The sequence below is a fragment of the Pristiophorus japonicus genome, unplaced genomic scaffold (genome assembly GCF_044704955.1).
Source record: "Pristiophorus japonicus isolate sPriJap1 unplaced genomic scaffold, sPriJap1.hap1 HAP1_SCAFFOLD_352, whole genome shotgun sequence".
Classification (NCBI taxonomy): domain Eukaryota; kingdom Metazoa; phylum Chordata; class Chondrichthyes; family Pristiophoridae; genus Pristiophorus; species Pristiophorus japonicus.
Window position 1 is genome coordinate 1 of NW_027253347.1, and position 25,000 is coordinate 25,000.

Below are 25,000 nucleotides of genomic sequence, written 5' to 3' on the forward strand. Positions count from 1 at the left end.
GGGGAGTGAGAGAGTGAGGGGGGTGAGGGGGGAGTGAGGGGGGAGTGAGAGAGTGAGGGGAAAGTGAGGGAGTGAGGGGGGAGTGAGGGGATAGTGAGGGAGTGAGGGGAGAGTGAGGTTGTGAGGGGGAGTGAGAGAGAGTGAGGGGGGAGTGAGGGAGTAGTCAGGGAGTGAGGGGAGAGTGAGGGAGTGAGGGTGAAGGGGGAGTGAGGGGATAGTGAGGGAGTGAGGGGGAGTGATGGAGGATTGAGGGAGTGGTGAGGGAGTGAGGGGATAGTGAGGGAGTGAGGGGAGACTGAGGGACTGAGCGGGGAGTGAGGGAGTGAAGGAGAGTGAGGGAGTGAGGGAGTGAAGGAGAGTGAGGAGGGAGTGGGGATAGTGAGGGAGACTGAGGGGGAAGTGAGGGTGTGAGGGACTGAGGGGATAGTGAGGGAGTGAAGGAGAGTGAGGGAGTGCGGGGAGAGTGAGGAGGGAGTGAGGGGGAGTGCGCGGAGAGTGAGGGAGTGAAGGAGAGTGAGGGCGGAGTGAAGGAGAGTGAGTGGGGAGTGAGAGAGTGAGGGGGAAGTGAGGGAGGAGTGAGGGGATAGTGAGGGAGAGTGAGGGGATAGTAAGGGAGTGAGGAGGAGTGGGAAGGGGATAGTGAGGGAGAGTGAATGGAGAGTGAGCGGGAGTGAGGGTATGTGAGGGGAGAATGAGGGGATAGTGAGGGGGGAGTTGGGGAAAGTGAGGGGTAGTGAAGGAGTGAGGGGAAGTGTGAAGGGGAGGGGGGTGTGAGGGGATAGTGAGGGGGAGTGAGGAGGGAGAGTGTGAGGGGAGGGGGAGAGTGTGACGGGAGATGTGTGGCGAGAGTGAGGGGAGAGTGTGGGGGGGAGATTGAGGGGTGAGGGGGAGAGGGGAGAGTGAGGAGGAGAGGGGTGTGTGAGGGGAAGAGTGAAGGTGAGGGGCGCAGGGGTGTGTGAGGGGGAGAGTGAGGAGGAGAGTGAGGTGGAGAGGGGTGTGTGAGGAGGACGGGTTTGTGAGGAGGAGAGGGGTCTGTGAGGGGGGGTGTGTGAGGGGGAGAGTGAGGTAGAGGGGTGTGTGAGGGGAGAGGGATGTGTGAGGGAGAGAGTGAGGGTGAGATGGGGATGTGTGAGGAGAGAGTGAGGGGGAGAGTGGGAAGTGTGACGTGGAGTGAGGGGGAGAGTGAGGGGTAGCATGGTGTGAGGGGAGAGGGTTGTGTGAGGGGGAGAGTGAGGGAGAGGGGAGAGTGAGGGGGAGAGGGGTGTGTGAGTGAGGGGGAGAGTGGTGTGTGAGGAGGAGAATGAGGTGGAGAGTGAGGGAGAGGGCTGTGTGAGAGTGAGGGGGAGAGGTGTGTGAGGGGAAGAGCGGTGTGTGAGGGGGATAGGGGTGTGTGAGGGGGAGAGTGAGGAGGAGAGCGGTGTGTGAGGCGGCGAGGGTTGTGTGAGGAGGAGAGAGATGTGTGAGGAGGAGGGGGGTTGTGTGAGGGGGAGAGTGAGGGAGGGGAGAGGGATGTGTGAGGGAGAGAGTGAGGGGGAGACGGGGAAGTGTGAGGGAGGACTGAGGGGGAGGGAGGGGCGAGTGTGAAGGAGGAGTGAGGGAGGACTGAGGGGGAGGGAGGGGGGAGTGTGAAGGAGGAGTGGGGGGGAGTGAGGGAGAGAGACGGGGCAGTTTGAGGGAGGACTGAGGGGAGGGAGGGAGGACTGAGAGGGAGGGAGGGGGGAGTGTGAAGGAGGAGTGAGGGGGGGAGTGAGGGAGAGAGAGGGGGGAGTGTGATGGAGGACTGGGAGAGAGAGGGGGGAGTGTGAGTGGGAGAGGGGTGTGTGAGGGAGAGAGAGGGGGGAGTGTGAGGGAGGACTGAGGGGGAGGGAGGGGGGAGTGTGAAGCAGGAGTGAGGGGAAACAGAGGGGGGAGTGTGAGGGGGAGTGTGGTGTGTGAGGGGGAGAGGGGTGTGTGAGAGGGAGAGGGGAGAGTGGTGTGTGAGAGGGAGAGTGAGGGTGAGGGGGAGAATGAGGTGGAGAGTGAGGGGGAGAGAGGTGTGTGAGACGGAGAAGGGTGTCTGAGGGGGAGAGGGGTGTCTGAGGGGGAGAGGGCTGTGTGAGGGATAGAGGGCTGTGTGAGGGGAGAGGGGTGTGTGAGGGGGAGAGGGGTGTGTGAGGGGGAGAGGTGAGTGAAGGGGTGAGGTGTGTGAAGGGGAGAGGGGAGAGTGAGGGGATGAGTGACGTGTGAGGGGGGAGAGGGGTGTGTGAGGGGGAGAGGAGTATGTGAGGGGGAGAGGTGAGTGAAGGGGTGAGGTGTGTGAAGGGGAGAGGGGAGAGTGAGGGGAAGAGTGGCGTGTGAGGGGGGAATGAGGGGGAGAGGGGTGTGTGAGGGGGAGAGGTATGTGAGGGGGACAGAAGTGTGTGAGGGGGCGAGTGAGGGGGAGTGGGGTGTCTGAGGGAGAGAATGAGGGGGTGTGTGATGGGGAAAGTGAAGGGAGAGGCAGAGTGAGGGGGAAGGGTGTGTGTGAGGGGGAGAGAGAGAGAGAGTGAGGGAGGGAGAGAGAGTGAGGGAGGGGGAGAGAGAGAGAATGAGTGGAACAGAGATAGAGAGAGAGTGAGGGGGAGAGAGGCAGAGAGCGAGGGGGTGAGAGAGAGAGATTTGGGGGGAGAGTGAGAGAGAGCGAGTGAGGGGGAGAAAGAGAGAGATAGAAAGTGAGGGGAACAGAGTGAGGGGGAGAGAGACAGAGAGTGAGGCGGAGAGAGAGCGAGGGATTGAGGGGAGAGAGTGAGGGGGAGAGAGAGACGGGTAGAGAGAATGTGGGGTGGGTAACGTTATGTAACCGCCCATTCTCAGGTAAAGTTATGTGACCGCTCATTCTGGAACGAGTTATGTGACCGCTCATTCTCAGGGTAACGTTATGTGACCGCCCATTCTCGGGTATGTTATGTGACCGCCCATTCTCAGATCACGTTATGTGACTGCCCATTCTCGGGTAACGTTATGTGACTGCCCATTCTCAGATCACGTTATGTGACTGCCCATTCTCGGGTAACGTTATGTGACTGCCCATTCTCGGATCACGTTATGTGACTGCCCATTCTCGGGTATGTTATGTGACCGCCCATTCTCAGATCACGTTATGTGACTGCCCATTCTCGGGTAACGTTATGTGACTGCCCATTCTCGGATCACGTTCTGTGACCGCCCATTCTCGGATCACGTTATGTGACCGCCCATTCTCGGGTCACGTTATGTGACCGCCCATTCTTGGTTAACGTTATGTGACCGCCCATTCTCAGGTATGTTATGTGACGCCCATTCTTGAGTCACGTTATGTGACTGCCCATTCTCGGGTCACATTATGTGACTACTCATTCTCGGGTACGTTATGTGACCGCATATTCTTGGGTACGTTATGTGACCGCATATTCTCGGGTCACGTTATGTGACCGCCCATTCTCGGGTATGTTATGTGACCGCCCATTCTCGGGTAACGTTATGTGACCGCCCATTCTCGGGTAACGTTATGTGACTGCCCATTTTCGGGTACGTTATGTGACCGCCCATTCTCGGGTATGTTATGTGACCGCCCATTCTCATGTATGTTATATGACTGCCCATTCTCGGGTAATGTTATGTGACCGCCCATTCTCGGGTAACGTTATGTGACTGCCCATTTTCGGGTACGTTATGTGACCGCCCATTCTCGGGTCACGTTATGTGACCGCCCATTCTCGGGTCACGTTATGTGACCGCCCATTCTCGGGTAACGTTATGTGACCACCCATTCTCACGTCACGTTATATGACCGCCCATTCTCACGTCACGTTATATTACCACCCATTCTCGGGTATGTTATTTGACCATCCATTCTTGGGTCACGTTATGTAACTGCCCATTCTCGGGTATGTTATTTGACCGTCCATTCTCGGGTAACGTTATGTGACTACCCATTCTCGGGTCACGTTATGTGACTGCCCATTCTCGGGTAACGTTATGTGACCGCCCATTCTCGGGTCACGTTATGTGACCGCCCATTCTCAGGTACGTTATATGACCGCCCAGTGTCGGGTAACATAGAAACATAGAAAATAGGTGCAGGAGCAGATAAATTCGGCCCTTCGAGCCTGCACCGCCATTCAATAATGTCATGGCTGATCATTCAATCTCAGTACCCCTTTCCTGCTTTCTTTCCATACCCCTTGATCCCTTTGGCCATAATGGCCATATATAACTCCCTTTTGAATATATCTAACGAACTGGCCTCAACAACTCTCTGCGGTAGAGAATTCCACAGGTTAACCACTCTCTGAGTGAAGAAGTTTCTCCTCATCTCGCTCTTAAATGGCTTACCCCTTATTCTTAGACTGTGACCTCTGGTTCTGGAACCCCCCAGCAACGGAAACATTCTTCCTGCATCTAACCTGTACAATTCCATCAGAATTTTATATGTTACTATGAGATCCAGTCTGATTCTTCTAAACTCCAGTGGATACAAGCCCAGTTGATCCAGTCTCTCCTCATATGTCAGTTCTGCCTTCCCGGGAATCAGTCTGGTGAACCTTCGCTGTACTCCCTCAATAGCTAGAATGTCCTTCCTCAGATTAGGAGACCAAAACTGAACACAATATTCCAGGTGAGGTCTCACCAAGGCCCTGTACAACTGCAGTAAGCCCTCCCTGCTCCTATACTCAAATCCCCTAGCTATGAAGGCCAACATAACATTTGCCTTCTTCACCGCCTGCTGTACCTGCATGCCAACTTTCAATGACTGATGTACCTTGACACCCAGGTCTCGTTGCACCTCCCCTTTTCCTAATCTGTCACCATTCAGATAATATTGTCTTCCTGTTTTTGCCCCAAAAGTAGGTAACCTCACATTTATCCACATTATACTGCATCTGCCATGTATTTGCCCACTCACCTAACCTGTCCAAGTCACCCTGCAGCCTCTTAGCATCCTCCTCACAGCTCACACTGCCACCCAGTTTAGTGTCATCTGCAAACTTGGAGATATTACACTCAATTCCTTCATCCAAATCATTGATGTATATTGTAAATAGCTGGGGTCCCAGCACTGAGCCCTGCGGCACTCCACTAGTCACTGCCTGCCATTCTGAAAAGGACTCGTTTATCCCGACTCTCTGCTTCCTGTCTGCCAACCAGTTCTCTATCCACGTCAATACATTACCCCCAATACCATGTGCTTTAAATTTGCACACCGATCTTTTGTGTGGGACCTTGTCAAAAGCCTTTTGAAAGTCCAAATACACCACATACACTGGTTCTCCCTTTTCCACTCTACTAGTTACATCCTCAAAAAATTCCAGAAGATTTGTCAAGCATGATTTCCCTTTCATAAATCCATGCTGACTTGGACCGATCCTGTCACTGCTTTCGAAATGCACTGCTATTTTATCTTTAATAATTGATTCCAACATTTTCCCCACCACCGATGTCAGGCTAACTGGTCTATAATTCCCTGCTTCTCTCTTCCTCTTTTTTAAAAAGTGGTGTTATATTAGCTACCCTCCAGTCCATAGGAACTGATCCAGAGTCAATAGAATGTTGGAAAATGATCACCAATGTATCCACTATTTCTAGGGCCAGTTCCTTAAGTACTCTGGGATGCAGCCTATCAGGGCCTGGGGATAAATCGGCCTTCAATCCCATCAATTTCCCTAACACAATTTCCTGCCTAATAAGGATATCCTTCAGTTCCTCCTTCTCACTAGACCCTCGGTCCCCTAGTATTTCCGGAAGGTTATTTGTATCTTCCTTCGTGAAGACAGAACCAAAGTATTTGTTCAATTGGTCTGCCATTTCTTTGTTCTCCATTATAAATTCACCTGAACCTAACTGCAAGGGACCTACGTTTGTCTTCACATAGCTATAGAAGCTTTTGCAGTCAGTTTTTATGTTCCCTGCAAGCTTCCTCTCATACTCTATTTCCCCCCTCATAATTAGAACTTTTGTCCTTCTCTACTGAATTCTAAATTTCTCCCAGTCCTCAGGCTTGCTGCTTTTTCAGGCCAATTTATATACCTCTTCCTTGGATTTTACACTATCCCTAATTTCCCTTGTTAGCCACAGTTGAGCTACCGTCCCCATTTTATTTTTACTCCAGACAGCGTTGTACAATTGTTGAAGTTCACCCATGTGATCTATAAATGTTTGCCATTGCCTATCCACCATCAACCCTTTAAGTATCCTTTGCAAATCTATTCTAGCCAATTCACGTCTCGTACCATTAAAGTTACCTTTCCTTAAGTTCAAGATTCTAGTCTCTGAATTAACTGTGTCACTCTACATCTTAATAAAGAATTCAACCATATTATGGTCACTCTTCCCCAGGGGGCCTCGCACAACAAGATTGCTAATTAGTCCTCCCTCATTACACATCACCCAGTCTAGGATGGCCAGCTCTCTATTTGGTTCCTCGACATATTGGTCTAGAAAACCATCCCTAATACACTCCAGGAAATCCTCCTCCACCGCATTGCTACCAGCTTGGTTAGCCCAATCGATATGTAGATTAAAGTCGCCCATGATAACTGCTGTACCTTTATTGCACGCATCCCTAATTTCTTGTTTGATGCCATCCCCAACCTCACTACTACCGATTGGTGGTCAGTACACAACTCCCACTAGCGTTTTCTGCCCTTTGGTATTCTGCAGCTCTACCCATACCGATTGCACATCATCCAAGCTAATGTCCTTTCTTACTATTGCGTTAATTTCCTCTTTAACCAGCAACGCCACCCCACATCCTTTTCCTTTCTGTCTATCCTTCCTGAATGTTGAATACTCCTGGATGTTGAGTTCCCAGCCTTGGTCACCCTGGTGCCATGTCACATAACGTTATGTGACCGCCCATTCTCGGGTCACGTTATGTGACCGCCTATTCTCGGGTAACGTTATGTGACTGCCCATTCTCGGGTAACGTTATGTGACTGCCCATTCTCGGGTAACGTTATGTGATCGCCCATTCTCGGGTAACGTTATGTGATCGCCCATTCTCGGGTAACGTTATGTGACTGCCCATTCTCGGGTATGTTATGTGACCGCCTATTCTCGGGTAACGTTATGTGACTGCCCATTCTCGGGTAACGTTATGTGACTGCCCATTCTCGGGTAACGTTATGTGATCGCCCATTCTCGGGTAACGTTATGTGACTGCCCATTCTCGGGTAACGTTATGTGACCGCCCATTCTCGGGTAACGTTATGTGACCGCCCATTCTCGGGTCACGTTATGTGACCGCCTATTCTCGGGTAACGTTATGTGACTGCCCATTCTCGGGTCACGTTATGTGACTGCCCATTCTTGGGTAACGTTATGTGACTGCCCATTCTCGGGTCACGTTATGTGACTGCCCATTCTCGGGTAACGTTATGTGACTGCCCATTCTTGGGTAACGTTATGTGACTGCCCATTCTCGGGTAACGTTATGTGACTGCCCATTCTCGGGTATGTTATGTGACCGCCCATTCTCGGGTAACGTTATGTGACTGCCCATTCTCGGGTAACGTTACGTGAACGCCCATTCTCGGGTAACGTTATGTGATCGCCCATTCTCGGGTAACGTTACGTGACTGCCCATTTTCAGGTAACGTTGTGTGACTGCCCATTCTCGGGTAACGTTATGTGACCGCCCATTCTCGGGTAACGTTACGTGACCGCCCATTCTCGGGTAACGTTATGTGACCGCCCATTCTCGGGTAACGTTATGTGACTGCCCATTCTCGGGTAACGTTATGTGACCGCCCATTCTCGGGTAACGTTATGTGACTGCCCATTCTCGGGTAACGTTATGTGACCGCCCATTCTTGGGCGGGTATGTTATGTGACTTTCTGCAGCAATTTTGTGTGAACAGCTAAAGGATGGGAGGCAGTCTAACTGGATGCTGCCCCCAACCCCCCAGCATAGATTTATAGAGAGGGATTTGAAGGGCATTTCTTCTTCTGTCTCCTCTGCCCATGCCTGGAATGCTGCATTTTAATTATTCTGTTTAATTTATCCATATAGCAACAAGTTATGTAATGATTTTTTTCCCGTAGCTTATTCGAATTTACGCGCAGCTCCGACTGAGAGTGAACATATTGTTGTTGCAAGATATTCCTCTGTGTTACTGACCGGGAACAGAAATGGGACACCTCCAGATGGATCGTTGATCAAGTGGTCATATGTTCTCCTGCATCGTCGTGTCTTCATGGTGATTCACACCTTCGGGACATCTGAAGTTCGTCTCAATGAATATTACATAAACCGAATAAGTTACAATATACAGGATGGGTCTGTCGAGCTGAGAAATGCAGATATGGCCGACAGTGGCATTTATGAGTACGCCATAACAACCTTTGGTACTGCTGGGAATAAGAGATATTATGATAGAATTTTGGAAATTCAAGGTAAGAGCAACTGATCTGTGGTGTATCACATGTGGTAAACAGCTTTCTGTCCCTCCACTCCTGACATTGGTTAAATGCTCATTCTCACTTTCAGTCTGCATGTCTTTCCCTCACTCTCTCCGTCTCTCTCTCTCCCTCACTGTCTCCGTCTCTCTCTCTCTCCGTCTCTCTCTCTCTGTCTCCCATCTCTCGCTCACTGTCTCCGTCTCTCTCTCTCCCTCTCTCTCTCACTGTCTCCATCTCTCTCTCTCTCTCTCTGTCTCCATCTCTCTCTCTCACTGTCTCCGTCTCTCTCTCTCACTGTCACTGTCTCCGTCTCTCTCTCTCCGTCTCTCTCTCTCTCTCTCTCTCTCTCTGTCTCCATCTCTCTCTCACTGTCTCCGTCTCTCTCTCACTTTCTCCGTCTCTCTCCCTCACTCTCTCCATCTCTCTCTCTCCCTCACTCTCTCCGTCTCTCTCCCTCACTGTCTCCGTCTCTCTCTCTCTCTCTCTCTCTCCGTCTCTCTCTCTCTCTCTCTCTCTCTCTCTGTCTCCATCTCTCTCTCACTGTCTCCGTCTCTCTCTTCCTCACTGTCTCTATCTCTCTCTCTCTCTCTGTCTCCATCTCTCTCCCTCACTGTCTCCGTCTCTCTCTCTCTCTCTCTCCCTCACTGTCTCTCTCTCTCTCCGTCTCTCTCTCTCTCTCTCTCTGTCTCCATCTCTCTCTCACTGTCTCCGTCTCTCTCTCTCTCTCTGTCTCCATCTCTCTCTCTCACTGTCTCCGTCTCTCTCTCACTGTCTCCGTCTCTCTCTCACTGTCTCCGTCTCTCTCCCTCACTCTCTCTCTCTCTCTCTCTCTGTCTCCATCTCTCTCTCACTGTCTCCGTCTCTCTCTCTTCCTCACTCTCTCTCACTGTCTCCATCTCTCTCTCTCTCTCTGTCTCCATCTCTCTCCCTCACTGTCTCCGTCTCTCTCTCTCTCTCTCTCCCTCACTGTCTCTCTCTCTCTCCGTCTCTCTCTCTCTCTCTCTCTCTCTGTCTCCATCTCTCTCTCACTGTCTCCGTCTCTCTCTCTCTCTCTGTCTCCATCTCTCTCTCTCACTGTCTCCGTCTCTCTCTCACTGTCTCCGTCTCTCTCTCACTGTCTCCGTCTCTCTCCCTCACTCTCTCTCTCTCTCTCTCTCTGTCTCCATCTCTCTCTCACTGTCTCCGTCTCTCTCTCTTCCTCACTCTCTCTCACTGTCTCCATCTCTCTCTCTCTCTCTGTCTCCATCTCTCTCCCTCACTGTCTCCGTCTCTCTCTCTCTCTCCCTCACTGTCTCTCTCTCTCTCCGTCTCTCTCTCTCTCTCTCTCTCTCTCTCTCTCTGTCTCCATCTCTCTAACTGTCTCCGTCTCTCTCTCTCTCTCTGCCTCCATCTCTCTCTCTCACTGTCTCCGTCTCTCTCTCACTGTCTCCGTCTCTCTCTCACTATCTCCGTCTCTCTCCCTCACTCCATCTCTCTCTCTCTCCCACTGTCTCCGTCTCTCTCTCTCTCTCTGTCTCCATCTCTCTCTCTCACTGTCTCCGTCTCTCTCTCACTGTCTCCATCTCTCTCTCACTGTCTCCGTCTCTCTCACTGTCTCCGTCTCTCTCTATCTCTCCCTCACTCTCTCCGTCTCCATCTCTCTCTCTCACTGTCCCCATCTCTCTCTCTCCCTCACTGTCTCCGTCTCTCTCACTGTCTCCGTCTATCTCTCTCTCCCTCACTCTCTCCGTCTCTCTCTCTCTCTCACTGTCTCCGTCTCTCTCTCTCTCTCTCTCTCTCACTATCTCCGTCTCTCTCACTGTCTCTGTCTCTCTCTCACTGTCTCCGTCTCTCTCACTGTGTCCGTCTCTCTCTTTCCCTCACTCTCTCGGTCTCTCTCTCTCTCACTGTCTCCATCTCTCTCTCTCTCTCTCGCTGTCTCATAGAAACGTAGAAACATAGAAAGTAGGTGCAGGAGCAGGCCATTCAGCCCTTCTAGCTTGCACCGCCATTCAATGAGTTCATGGCTGAACATGAAACTTCAGTACCCCCTTCCTGCTTTCTCGCCATAACCCTTGATTCCCCGAGTAGTAAGGACTTCATCTAACTCCCTTTTGAATATATTTAGTGAATTGGCCTCAACTACTTTCTGTGGTAGAGAATTCCACAGGTTCACCACTCTCTGGGTGAAGAAGTTTCTCCTCATCTCGGTCCTAAATGGCTTACCCCTTATCCTCAGACTGTGACTCCTGGTTCTGGACTTCCCCAACATTGGGAACATTCTTCCTGCATCTAACCTGTCTAAACCCGTCAGAATTTTAAACGTTTCCATGAGGTCCCCTCTCATTCTTCTGAACTCCAGTGAATACAAGCCCAGTTGATCCAGTCTTTCTTGATAGGTCAGTCTCGCCATCCCGGGAATCAGTCTGGTGAATCTTCGCTGCACTCCCTCAATAGCAAGAATGTCCTTCCTCAAGTTAGGAGACCAAAACTGTACACAATACTCCAGGTGTGGCCTCACCAAGGCCCTGTACAACTGTAGCAACACCTCCCTGCCCCTGTATTCAAATCCCCTCGCTATGAAGGCCAACATGCCATTTGCTTTCTTAACCGCCTGCTGTACCTGCATGCTAACCTTCAATGACTGATGTACCATGACACCCAGGTCTCATTGCACCTTCCCTTTTCCTAATCTGTCACCATTCAGATAATAGTCTGTCTCTCTGTTTTTACCACCAAAGTGGATAACCTCACATTTATCCACATTATACTTCATCTGCCATGCATTTGCCCACTCACCTAACCTATCCAAGTCACTCTGCAGCCTAATAGTGTTAATTCCTGGATTCTTTTACCTCAATCTGGTTCAGTAAAATTACTGAATCGAATACCTCTTGTGCTTTGAGCAAAGCAGTCTTTATTACCGGCCAGTAAAACCTATCAGACAGAAGATATACTCTCTGGATAGAGCGTACACACTCCCTACGGATAGGTGAAGTTACATCGTAAAGCGTTAACAGTTATACAGTTTTGAAATCAGATAACAAAATACAAATGGATTGACAGTCTAACTCAGCCACTCATTAGTCAATCTATATGAGATGTTTTTCTTGAAAGCTCAAGCATTGCCTCTAAATGTTCCAATCTAGTGGTGTGACTATTAGCTGAGACCTTGCAATTCTGCAGATGTATTTCATGTTACAATTAGATGTTATTGGCAGGATTAGTGACTTGAAACCTTGAGACAGACTGTTAGCTATGCTGATGTTGCACTATTTGCAATCTGACATTCTCCCAGCTATTCTTCCATGGCTTATACATTTTCATATATCCCATTTACTTTACTGTCCTTAATTCCATATATTCCGTTCAGATATCCACATCCCTCCTTTTATCATTCTATGATAACATTTAGGATCATTCTATGAGTATTGCATTGTTGAGTAGTTCTCTAGTTTGTTGGATCATAACCCGGGAACCCTTGACCACAAGAGGGTCTGCTAACCTTGTCATTACTTTACAGCAGAGATTAAGGCAACCAACAATCAAACAGCAGGTAATTATTACGATGAGAACAATTGCCCCATGTATTAGATAGGATCTCCAAGATCCACCCAGAAACCAATCAAACCTGCTAAGTTCTTTTGCTGGTGTGGATAACTTCTTCACCTCCCTCCTTATGTGATCGGCAAGGTGGGTTATGTTTTCTGAACTATCAGGAATGTAAGTGCAACATTCAGATCCTATCAGGGCACACGTTCCCCCTTTCTCAGCTAACAGGTAATCGAGGGCCATTCGGTTTTGTAATGCTACGGTCCTTATCGCTACCATTTCAGCTGTGATGCCCTCCAGAGCCTCAGCAGTGCGGTTAGCTACCTGTTCCAATATCGTTTCTTTGAATCCATCTAACAGTCTCAGTTAGGGTCAGTGGAACGGTGCGCAAAGGAATTCCCCCTTTGGAATGTATAGGGATATGTGAACACACCCAGCATCTAGTGAAGTTCCCTTTTTCCGCATAAACGTAAGACATATACAAAAAGGTGTTTACATGGAGCTCTCGCCTTTGTCTTCCTTCCCGTGCGCCAAAACTGTCATATATCAACACTATTATGCAGACAGTGGCATACAGACACAGTCTCATCTTATAAATAGTCCAATTATTTAGCTGATAAAAAGAGTTCTGTTTTCCCGTTTCCCTTCTTCAGGTCTCCGTCAGTGTATTTGGCTGTCTTACGGGTAAAAGTTCAAACTGATCCTTCTTCAACTGCCTTGTTCAGCTATAGGGAAGAGGAGATCTGGAACAGAAACAGGAATTAGACTAACCAGCAAAATTAGTTGAAATGGTGATGAGCTTGCAGTGGTGCAGGTGAACCCAGGCACTTTTCCCCTCAACCTTGGCTGCAGTGGGGGTAGTGAGTGACACCTGAAAAGGCCCCTCCCATTGTGGCTCTAATCCCTTCCGAATCCATACTTCCCTGGTGCCACAAGGGACAATTCAGGTAAAACTGGGAGGTCGAGGTGAGCATCTTGAACCTGGTTGTGAACTAGTCGCAGAGCCTGAGTCAGAGAAAGAATATAGGTGGTCATCAGTCTAGCTGAGATCTCATATCTAGGAACAATTTCCCTCATTAACACCTTAACAACAGTCTGAGTCTTATTGTCCAGGTTAGGGTAGGCTTCAATCCATCTGCTAAACACATCTACTATTACTAACACATATTTGTAACACTGAACTTTTTGCAACTCAATGTAGTCCAACTGAAATGTCTCAAAGGGACCTTCGGGTAGGGGCGTTTTACCCCAATCACAGGGGACTCCCTTCCCTGGATTATGTTGCTGGCCAACCAGGCAACGACTACTAATGTTCTGGGTGAGCGCCTGGAGTCTAGGGTGCCACCAAGTAGCCAAAAGCGTATCACTTGTTGCCCTTGCTCCACAATGAGTAGCAAAATGCAGACATTCTATAACCCATGAAGCCAACTCGTCAGACATGCAAGTCTGTTCCGCGGGAGTGGTCCAGAGTTTAGAAACATTGTCATAAGTACATGCATAATATTTCCACAACAGTTTATCTTTTTCAGGAGCATCCTCCTGTGCTTTTATAACATCTTGGATGGTTGGCATTGGTTTTTCCGAGGCTAACTTATCCTTCGCAGGATTTTTAGTCTGACTCATAATTTTGGGCACTACCATCTGTTGGTCACGAGAGGCCTGTTTGGCCTCTTGGTCAGGACAACGATTCCCTATATCAACCAGAGAATTTCCGGTAGTATGGGCGGTACATTTGACAATGGCAATACGTTTGGGGAACATGAGGGCTTGCAACAAATCAGATACTAACTGTTTATGAGATATCTCATTCCCCTGTGAGGTTAGGAATCCTCTATTTTTCCATAATTGTCCGAAATCATGGGCCACCCCAAAGGCATACCTAGAGTCGGTATAGACATTGACTTTGAGATCTTTGGCCAAGATACAGGCTCGGGTGAGGGCGAATAGTTCAGCTTGTTGAGCAGAATAGGCGGTTTCAAAGGCGGCAGATTCCAAGACCTGATTCTCCTGGTTTACTATGGCGTATCCTGAGATTCGTGTATCTTCTGGATTAATAGAAGTACTTCCGTCAACATACATAAACAATCATGACTGGGTTCTTCCTCATCTTGGGGTGGCTCAGTAAGAATACAGTCTGGATCTTCCATCAACTAAATCTTCCCTGACTGATGTGGCCTCTTAAATTAAAGATAAGCAATCATGACTGGGTTCTTCCTCATCTTGGGGTGGCTCAGTAAGAAAACAGGCCGGATTAATTGCAGTACAGTGCCGAAAGGTCAGTTTAGGATTGCCTGTGATTTCAGTGGGTTCTGTCGGATAGAGGGCCAGTCCACATTGCCCTGCACTGGGATCTCAATTAATGGGAGTATAACCCACTTGGGAGGGGTCCTCTGCCCACACATAAGGATCCACATAGTCAGGTATGTCCGAGCCAGTATGATGCTGTAGAGTCGTTAAGACCTTCTCGGGGTCCCCATGAAATTGGACTGTTCGGCCATGTTTTACGATTTGCACATCCCGGCTGGTAGGGTCAGCCTCATCTATGGCCTTGCGTACCATAACTCCCAAATCTTTAGCATGGTGAGGGGCTAATACTTCACGAGCAATATGCGGTGCCATTGTTAGGGGTTGTTTCCACAGATTCTTATCCACTTCCACAAAATCTGCCTCTCTTTCCAGTCCAGTCACTCTAGCCCTTAATAGAATTCCCTTCACTTCCCCTTCGTGATCCTGATAAAAGTTCTGCAGGTCCTGATTCTTTCCACTGGGATCGTATGCTAGGGTCACGTGATAGGGTGCCTGTGGCAGGTCCAGAGACCACCACTGAGGGGTTCTAGTGGTATAATACTGCCGCTTAAGGGTTTCCTGTTTTACAATAATCCCATTATCTCCACACTCCAAATGCAACTGGAATTTGCAAAGGAGGTCTCTAGCCATCAAGTTACAGTCCAGATTGGTTGTGATAACAACTCGATGTTCCACCGATTCTTCCTGGTAACCCATTTTAACCGGTTCTGACACTGGGAATGTCGAGATTTGTCCCAGGAATCCTGAAAGTTCCTGTGTTTCAGTAGAGGCAGGGAGTTTAAGCTTTGATTGTACAGAAGACATGAAGGCTCCCGTATCTATCAAAAAGGGTTGCCACTCATTCAGAATGGGTTCGTCGTCCGGGGAGGATCCCTGCACAATCAAGCTCTGTAGTCAATTGGGGGACAATTGACCAAAGGGGTTGTTTCTGGGAGAAGTTAGTGTAAGATCCTCCTCTCCCCCCTTGCCCCCCTCCTCTTCCTTTTCCATGCTGACGGTAGGGGCAATTTTTATTCCAATGTCCTTCCTGCCCACAATTAAAACAGTCAATTCCTCTTACCCAGTCCCGGCCTCTTCCCATGCCATGCCGGGGACAATAGGGAGGTTTATTAGCAGGGCTCGGGCCGTTTGGTTGTTTAGTATAACCGTATCCTTGCTTATCCATCCAATCCTGTATGCAACACTGCGGTTCTATTGATCCTTCCTCCCGAGATGGCTCTTCCTTTCTAGTCACGTATTCAGTCTTGACCTGGGTTGGGGGCGCACCTCCCCCCTCCCCTTTCTTTTCCTGCCAATAATATCTAACTGTCCTCTCCATCTGTACGGATAGCGTGAGCAATCAAATAGTTGTTTGAAGATCACAGACATCTATAGAGAGGTGGTCTGCAGCTTGTTGTGCATCAGGGTTTGGCATTGGTCTGACAGGGAATTGGTGTCGGGACTTTGGGATCTTGGAAATCATTTCTAGGCCGGAGGATGTTTCAGAGCTGTCTGACTGCTTGACAGTGCTTGACGGCGGGGGTGTTTGCTATGTCTTTCACAACTTGGACTGGTAGATTGACTAGAAGATTTACGGGACTGTTTGTGATGTCGAGATATAGTTCTGCCCTTTCGAGTGTGAGATCTGGTCCTTTCGACTATATTGCTTGTAAACTGGGGATCCGAATCGCTATCAGAGGATGAGGAGTCAGTTTGGGTTTGTTGCTTTGGTGATATGGGGTTATTTTTAACTCTTTTTACCGGAGTGTTAGGTGGAGGGTGTTGGGAAGAGGACTGGAGCAAGAGGCCAGGGGGTGCGGGAGGCGCCGTTGGGCGCTGAGTCAGTGGCCACTCATCAATTTCATCATCAGCCTTGGTTAACACAATGCCAGCCATTTTAACTCGTAATTGATCAATACCTTTCTCAGAGGTCCCAGAGAATCTGTTAGCAAGTTTCTCGTGCGCACATTCTTTCTTTAAGACGTCTACAGTTTTAACATGTGTTCCCTCTGTCAATGAGAATCCTAATTTAATAGCATTTGTTTGCCAACTCGATAGAAGTGATGCATCTTTTAATTTCTGACAATAATGTCGCCAGGTTGCAATTAAATTTTTATCCCCTTTTCCTCGTCCCCTTCTCCAAATTAAGCCCTGTGCTTTTTGTGCTACCTCTACGCTTCTAGTGTCACCTAGAGGCCACTGGCCATCCCCTAATAATTTATTCAGGGCTCCTGATAATTTTCTAAAGTCTTCAGCTCTTTCAGGGAATTCCTCACATAACTTTTGTAGCGGACTATCCGCATCCGTGGTTTTATCTAACTGATTACCCATTTTCACGCTGCTCCTCGTATTACTGTGTCGTTATGCGTTCGTGTCGTCGTGCAATTTAAACAAACTTAAAAATAGACACAGACTTTACAGAAACTAACACTGACTTTAACTAACTCCAAATAAACAAACTTTACTAATGCTAACACTTACCCGTGTCGCCGCGCGGTTCGCGTCGCCGCGCGATACTTAAAACTCCCACGTCGCCCCGCAGTTCACGTCGCCCCGCAGTTCACGTCGCCACGCAATCCGCGTCGACCCGTGGCTCGCGTCGCCGCACGAGTTAAGATACTTAAAACTTTAAAAGATAAACAAGGACTTCTAACACTTACCCGCGTCGCCGCGCGATTTAGGATACTTAAAACTTTACTTAAAACTCTAAACACTTAAGACTTACAAAGACTTACTGACATTAGCACTGACTTTCGCGATTTGCGTTGCTGCGCCTCTGCGTCACTACGCGTCGGCGTCACTGCGCGTTTACGTTCACTGCGCGTTTACGTACTGCGCGTCTGCGTCACTGCGCGTTCGCTTCCCTGCGCATTCGCGTCGGCCCTTCTCCTCTCGGCCGCACGCTCGCACCGCTGCGCGTCTCGCGTTGTTTGTGCTTCTGCGCCGCTGCGCGTTCGCGTCGGCCCTACCTTCCGAGTTGCTGCGGGGTTTTTTTTTAAATTCAATCAGAGCCTAGACGGGCCAAGTGATATACAAGGTCGACGTCGTACCTGAGTTGAACACCTATCCTCTATTTAAATCCCCATTTTATTCCCTGTGAGCCTAAGTTTCTAATTTTGATTTCTTATGAGCCTCAATTAATTTCTTTCAGTCTCCAAATTTCCCTATCCTTTCGCGTTACTGCGCAGTTTAAATTCAATCAGTCAATGAAAGCCCTAATTTAATGGAGTTTTTCTGCCAACTGGACAGGAGTGATTTATTTTACTGCAGTGGAATTTTTTTCATAATTTAAAATCTCAGAACATTTTTTTCTTTCAGCACCTATTTAGTACGTAACTTTTTTTTATAACTAGAGAGAAGTCTGGCACGTAGGCTGTGGACTGCTTTTCGTTATCTCAATTGTTCCAGCCTCAAGGTCGTGTTATTTAATGTAATTTTTTTTTTAAATCCTTTTGAATCCATCTCAGTTGTTTTGCTGTGCCTTCTCTGAATGTTTTCTTTCAACAAGTTTTTCTTTTTTTTTAACCACCGGGACCATGTAATTTTTTTCTTTTTTTTTCAACAAACCTATCCTTTGTGCATTTCCTGGCTCTGTAACTTAACATCCGAATATACGTAATTCAATAAGGTGCACACTCTTAAACTTCCCACATACAGGACAACACTACGAAGGGTTAAAACAAACTTTCATTCTGTTTGAGATAACACAAACCACAACTCCCCGGCTTTTTATTTACAGTAAAAATCACAGAAGCATTTCTCATTTAAACAGACATTCACAAGAGTCTCTTTTTTTTCCTATTAATTTTTGGATCCATGATTGATCATCTCTCCCTATCTAGCTCTAACTATAACCTATCTTTCCAAGTCGCTGCTTGGTTTGCGTCATCGCGCAATTTCCCTATCTCTATCCCTATTCTAAGTTTGAAAGGTATTCACCAGATTGTCCTGGATCTCGTTCAGACACTACCTGAGAACCAGCGAGTGGCTAAACTTTCCTCAGACTTTTGAAACCGGGGGAAACTGGAGCAGTATTGAAATCATACTCACTCCAGTGGCCACTTTCCCCTCGTCCCGTCCAAGGCTAGTCTGGCTCTTAATTCGCAAGTTTTCGGCAGTCGTCCGTTGAGATCCCACTTCTGACACCAAATGTTAATTCCTGGATTCTTTTACTTCAATCTGGTTCAGTAAAATTACTGAGTCGAATACCTCTTGTGCTTTGAACAAAGCAGTCTTTATTACCGGCCAGTAAGACCTATCAGACAGAAAATATACTCTCTGGATAGAGCGTACACACTCCCTACGGATAGGTGAAGTTACATCGTAAAGCGTTAACAGTTATACAGTTTTGAAATCAGATAACAAAATACAAATGGATTGACAGTCTAACTCAGCCACTCATTAGTCAATCTATATGAGATGTTTTTCTTGAAAGCTCAAGCATTGCCTCTAAATGTTCCAATCTAGTGGTGTGACTATTAGCTGAGACCTTGCAATTCTGCAGATTTATTTCATGTTACAATTAGATGTTATTGGCAGGATTAGTGACTTGAAACCTTGAGAAAGACTGTTAGCTATGCTGATGTTGCACTATTTGCAATCTGACATTCTCCCAGCTATTCTTCCATGGCTTATACATTTTCATATATCCCGTTTACTTTACTGTCCTTAATTCCATATATTCCGTTCAGATATCCACAATAGCATCCTCCTCGCAACTCACACTGCCACCCAACTTAGTGTCATCCGCAAATTTGGAGATACTGCATTTAATCCCCTCGTCTAAATCATTAATGTACAATGTAAACAGCTGGGGCCCCAGCACAGAACCTTGCGGCACCCCACTAGTCACTGCCTGCCATTCTGAAAAGTACCCGTTTACTCCTACTCTTTGCTTCCTGTCTGACAACCAGTTCTCAATCCACGTCAGCACACTACCCCCAATCCCATGTGCTTTAACTTTGCACATTAATCTCTTGTGTGGGACCTTGTCGAAAGCCTTCTGAAAGTCCAAATATATCACATCAACTGGTTCTCCTTTGTCCACTTTACTGGAAACATCCTCAAAAAATTCCAGAAGATTTGTCAAGCATGATTTCCCTTTCACAAATCCATGCTGACTTGGACCTATCATGTCACCATTTTCCAGATGCACTGCTATGAAATCCTTAATAATTGATTCCATCATTTTACCCACTACTGAGGTCAGGCTGACCGGTCTATAATTCCCTGTTTTCTCTCTCCCTCCTTTTTTAAAAAGTGGGGTTACATTGGCTACCCTCCACTCCATAGGAACTGATCCAGAGTCAATGGAATGTTGGAAAATGACTGTCAATGCATCCGCTATTTCCAAGGCCACCTCCTTAAGTACTCTGGGATGCAGTCCATCAGGCCCTGGGGATTTATCGGCCTTCAATCCCATCAATTTCCCCAACACAATTTCCTGACTAATAAAGATTTCCCTCAGTTCCCCCTCCTTACTAGACCCTCTGACCCCTTTTATATCCAGAAGGTTGTTTGTATCCTCCTTAGTGAATACTGAACCAAAGTACTTGTTCAATTGGTCTGCCATTTCTTTGTTCCCCGTTATGACTTCCCCTGATTCTGACTGCAGGGGACCTATGTTTGTCTTTACTAACCTTTTTCTCTTTACATACCTATAGAAACTTTTGCAATCCGCCTTAATGTTCCCTGCAAGCTTCTTCTCGTACTCCATTTTCCCTGCCCTAATCAAACCCTTTGTCCTCCTCTGCTGAGTTCTAAATTTCTCCCAGTCCCCAGGTTCGCTGCTATTTCTGGCCAATTTGTATGCCGCTTCCTTGGCTTTAATACTATCTCTGATTTCCCTAGATAGCCACGGTTGAGCCACCTTCCCTTTTTTATTTTTACGCCAGACAGGAATGTACAATTGTTGTAATTCATCCATGCGGTCTCTAAATGTCTGCCATTGCCCATCCACAGTCAACCCCCTAAGTATCATTCACCAATCTATCCTAGCCAATTCACGCCTCATACCTTCAAAGTTACCCTTCTTTAAGTTCTGGACCATGGTCTCTGAATTAACTGTTTCATTCTTCATCCTAATGCAGAATTCCACCATATTATGGTCACTCTTCCCCAAGGGGCCTCGCACAATGAGATTGCTAATTAATCCTCTCTCATTACACAACACCCAGTCTAAGATGGCCTCCCCCTTAGTTGGTTCCTCGACATATTGGTCTAGAAAACCATCCCTTATGCACTCCAGGAAATCCTCCTCCACCGTATTGCTTCCAGTTTGGCTAGCCCAATCTATGTGCATATTAAAGTCACCCATTATAACTGCTACACCTTTATTGCATGCACCCCTAATTTCCTGTTTGATGCCCTCCCCAACATCCCTACTACTGTTTGGAGGTCTGTACACAACTCCTACTAACGTTTTTTGCCCTTTGGTCTCTCTCTCTCTCTCACTGTCTCCATCTCTCTCACTGTCTCCGTCTCTCTCTCCCTCACTCTCTCCGTCTCTCTCTCTCTCTCTCACTGTCTCCGTCTCTCTCTCTCTCTCTCACTCACTGTCTCCGTCTCTCTCACTGTCTCTGTCTCTCTCTCTCTCACTGTCTCCGTCTCTCTCACTGTCTCCATCTCTCTCTCTCTCCCTCACTCTCTCCGTCTCTCTCTCTTTCTCTCACTATCTCCGTTTCTCTCTCTCACTGTCTCCGTCTCTCTCTCTCTCTCTCTCTCTCTCCGTCACTCTCTCTCTCTCATTGTCTCCGTCTCTCTCTCACTATCTCCGTCTCTCTCCCACTGTCTCCATCTCTCTCCCACTGTCTTCGTCTCTCTCTCTCCCTCACTCTCTCTCTCTCTCACTGTCTCCATCTCTCTCTCACTATCTCTGTCTCTCTCTCTCACTGTCTCCATCGCTCTCTCTCCCTCACTCTCTCTCTCTCACTATCTCCGTCTCTCTCTCTCACTGTCTCCATATCTCTCACTATCTCTGTCTCTTTCAGTATCTCCGTCTCTCTCTCAATGTCTCCGTCTCTCGCTCTCCCTCACTCTCTCTCTCTCACTGTCTCCGTCTCTCTCTCCCTCACTGTCTCCGTCTCTCTCTCTCCCTCACTCTCTCTCTCACTCTTTCTCTCTCATTGTCTCCGCCTCTCTCTCTCCCTCTCTCTCTCTCTCACTGTCTCTCTCCCTCACTGTCTCCATCTCTCTCTCTCCCTCACTCTCTCTCTCTCTCACTGTCTCCATCTCTCTCACTGTCTCCATCTCTCTCCCTCTCTCACTGTCTCTCTCTCTCTCACTGTCTCCATCTCTCTCTCCCTCACTGTCTCTGTCTCTCTCTCTCTCTCACCATCTCCGTCTCTCTATCTCTCACTGTCTCTGTCTCTGCCTCTCTCTCTCTCACTGTCTCCGTCTCTCTCTCTCACTGTCTCTGTCTCTCTCTCTCTCTCACTGTCTCCGTCTCTCTCTCTCTCTCACTGTCTCCGTCTCTCTCTCTCACACTGTCTCCATCTCTCTCTCTCACTGTCTCTGTCTCTCTCTCTCTCTGTCTCACTGTCTCCATCTCTCTCTCTCTCACTGTCTCCGTCTCTCTCTCTCACTGTCTCCGTCTCTCTCTCTCTCTCACTGTCTCCGTCTCTCTCTCTCTCTCCCTCTGTCTGTCGCTCTCTCTCTCTCACACACACGACCTCACTCTCTCTCTCACTGTCTCCGTCTCTCTCCCTCACTGTCTCCATCTCTTTCCCTCATTGTCTCCGTCTTTCTCTCTCTCCCTCACTCTCTCTCTCTCTCTCTCCTTCACTCTCTCTCTCTCACTGTCTCCATCTCTCTCTCTCACTGTCTCCATCTCTCTCTCTCACTGTCTCCATCTCTCTCTCTCTCTCTCTCTGTCTCCATCTCTCTCACTGTCTCCATCTCTCTCACTGTCTCCGTCTCTCTCACTGTCTCCATCTCTCTCTCTCACTGTCTCCATCTCTCTCTCTCTCTCTCTCACACTATCTCCATCTATCTCTCACTGTCTCTGTCTCTCTCTCTCTATCTCCGTCTCTCTCTCTCTATCTCCGTCTCTCTCTCATTGTCTCCGTCTCTCTCTCTCCCTCACTCTCTCTCTCTCTCTCTCTCTCACTGTCTCCGTCTCTCTCTCTCCCTCACTATCTCCCTCTCACTGTCTCCGTCTCTCTCCCTCACTGTCTCCGTCTCTTTCCCTCACTGTCTCCGTCTCTCTCTCTCCCTCTCTCTGTCTCCATCTCTCTCACTGTCTCCGTCTCTCTCACTGTCTCCATCTCTCTCTCTCTCACTGTCTCCATCTCTCTCTCTCTCTCTCTCTCACTGTCTCCATCTCTCTCACTGTCTCCATCTCTCTCTCTCACTGTCTCTGTCTCTCTCTCTCTCTCACTGTCTCCGTCTCTCTCACTATCTCTGTCTCTTTCAGTATCTCCGTCTCTCTCTCAATGTCTCCGTCTCTCGCTCTCCCTCACTCTCTCTCTCTCACTGTCTCCGTCTCTCTCTCCCTCACTGTCTCCGTCTCTCTCTCTCCCTCACTCTCTCTCTCACTCTTTCTCTCTCATTGTCTCCGCCTCTCTCTCTCCCTCTCTCTCTCTCTCACTGTCTCTCTCCCTCACTGTCTCCGTCTCTCTCTCTCCCTCACTCTCTCTCTCTCTCACTGTCTCCATCTCTCTCACTGTCTCCATCTCTCTCCCTCTCTCACTGTCTCTCTCTCTCTCACTGTCTCCATCTCTCTCTCCCTCACTGTCTCTGTCTCTCTCTCTCTCTCACCATCTCCGTCTCTCTATCTCTCACTGTCTCTGTCTCTGCCTCTCTCTCTCTCACTGTCTCCGTCTCTCTCTCTCACTGTCTCTGTCTCTCTCTCTCTCTCACTGTCTCCGTCTCTCTCTCTCTCTCACTGTCTCCGTCTCTCTCTCTCACACTGTCTCCATCTCTCTCTCTCACTGTCTCTGTCTCTCTCTCTCTCTGTCTCACTGTCTCCACCTCTCTCTCTCTCACTGTCTCCGTCTCTCTCTCTCACTGTCTCCGTCTCTCTCTCTCTCTCACTGTCTCCGTCTCTCTCTCTCTCTCCCTCTGTCTGTCGCTCTCTCTCTCTCACACACACGACCTCACTCTCTCTCTCACTGTCTCCGTCTCTCTCCCTCACTGTCTCCATCTCTTTCCCTCACTGTCTCCGTCTTTCTCTCTCTCCCTCACTCTCTCTCTCTCTCTCTCCTTCACTCTCTCTCTCTCACTGTCTCCATCTCTCTCTCTCACTGTCTCCATCTCTCTCTCTCACTGTCTCCATCTCTCTCTCTCTCTCTCTCTGTCTCCATCTCTCTCACTGTCTCCATCTCTCTCACTGTCTCCGTCTCTCTCACTGTCTCCATCTCTCTCTCTCACTGTCTCCATCTCTCTCTCTCTCTCTCTCACACTATCTCCATCTATCTCTCACTGTCTCTGTCTCTCTCTCTCTATCTCCGTCTCTCTCTCTCTATCTCCGTCTCTCTCTCATTGTCTCCGTCTCTCTCTCTCCCTCACTCTCTCTCTCTCTCTCTCTCTCACTGTCTCCGTCTCTCTCTCTCCCTCACTATCTCCCTCTCACTGTCTCCGTCTCTCTCCCTCACTGTCTCCGTCTCTTTCCCTCACTGTCTCCGTCTCTCTCTCTCCCTCTCTCTGTCTCCATCTCTCTCACTGTCTCCGTCTCTCTCACTGTCTCCATCTCTCTCTCTCTCACCATCTCCGTCTCTCTATCTCTCACTGTCTCTGTCTCTGCCTCTCTCTCTCTCACTGTCTCCGTCTCTCTCTCTCACTGTCTCTGTCTCTCTCTCTCTCTCTCTCACTGTCTCCGTCTCTCTCTCTCTCTCACTGTCTCCGTCTCTCTCTCTCACACTGTCTCCATCTCTCTCTCTCACTGTCTCTGTCTCTCTCTCTCTCTGTCTCACTGTCTCCATCTCTCTCTCACTGTCTCCGTCTCTCTCTCTCACTGTCTCCGTCTCTCTCTCTCTCTCACTGTCTCCGTCTCTCTCTCTCTCTCCCTCTGTCTGTCGCTCTCTCTCTCTCACACACACGACCTCACTCTCTCTCTCACTGTCTCCGTCTCTCTCCCTCACTGTCTCCATCTCTTTCCCTCACTGTCTCCGTCTTTCTCTCTCTCCCTCACTCTCTCTCTCTCTCTCTCCTTCACTCTCTCTCTCTCACTGTCTCCATCTCTCTCTCTCACTGTCTCCATCTCTCTCTCTCACTGTCTCCATCTCTCTCTCTCTCTCTCTCTGTCTCCATCTCTCTCACTGTCTCCGTCTCTCTCACTGTCTCCATCTCTCTCTCTCACTGTCTCCATCTCTCTCTCTCTCTCTCTCTCACACTATCTCCAACTATCTCTCACTGTCTCTGTCTCTCTCTCTCTATCTCCGTCTCTCTCTCTCTATCTCCGTCTCTCTCTCATTGTCTCCGTCTCTCTCTCTCCCTCACTCTCTCTCTCTCTCTCTCTCACTGTCTCCGTCTCTCTCTCTCCCTCACTATCTCCCTCTCACTGTCTCCGTCTCTCTCCCTCACTGTCTCCCTCTCTTTCCCTCACTGTCTCCGCCTCTCTCTCTCCCTCTCTCTGTCTCCATCTCTCTCACTGTCTCCGTCTCTCTCACTGTCTCCATCTCTCTCTCTCTCACTGTCTCCATCTCTCTCTCTCTCTCTCTCTCACTGTCTCCATCTCTCTCACTGTCTCCATCTCTCTATCTCTCTCACTGTCTCTCTCTCTCACTGTCTCCGTCTCTCTCTCCCTCACTGTCTGTCTCTCTCTCTCTCTCTCACTGTCTCCGTCTCT

The 25,000-nt window shown here is 48.7% G+C and overlaps 1 protein-coding gene across 1 annotated transcript in view; it reads left to right on the forward strand.

Moving 5' to 3' along the window:
* The first annotated feature begins 2,874 nt into the window (after window positions 1-2,874).
* The window catches only part of LOC139250222 (uncharacterized), a 157,427-nt gene continuing 135,301 nt past the window's right edge, over window positions 2,875-25,000 (forward strand). Inside the window, exons 1-2 of the mRNA XM_070872718.1 lie at window positions 2,875-2,916; window positions 8,041-8,391. Of these exons, the coding sequence (XP_070728819.1) occupies window positions 8,193-8,391 (199 nt within the window). The 5' untranslated portion in view covers window positions 2,875-2,916; window positions 8,041-8,192. The remainder of the gene's footprint in view (window positions 2,917-8,040; window positions 8,392-25,000) is intronic.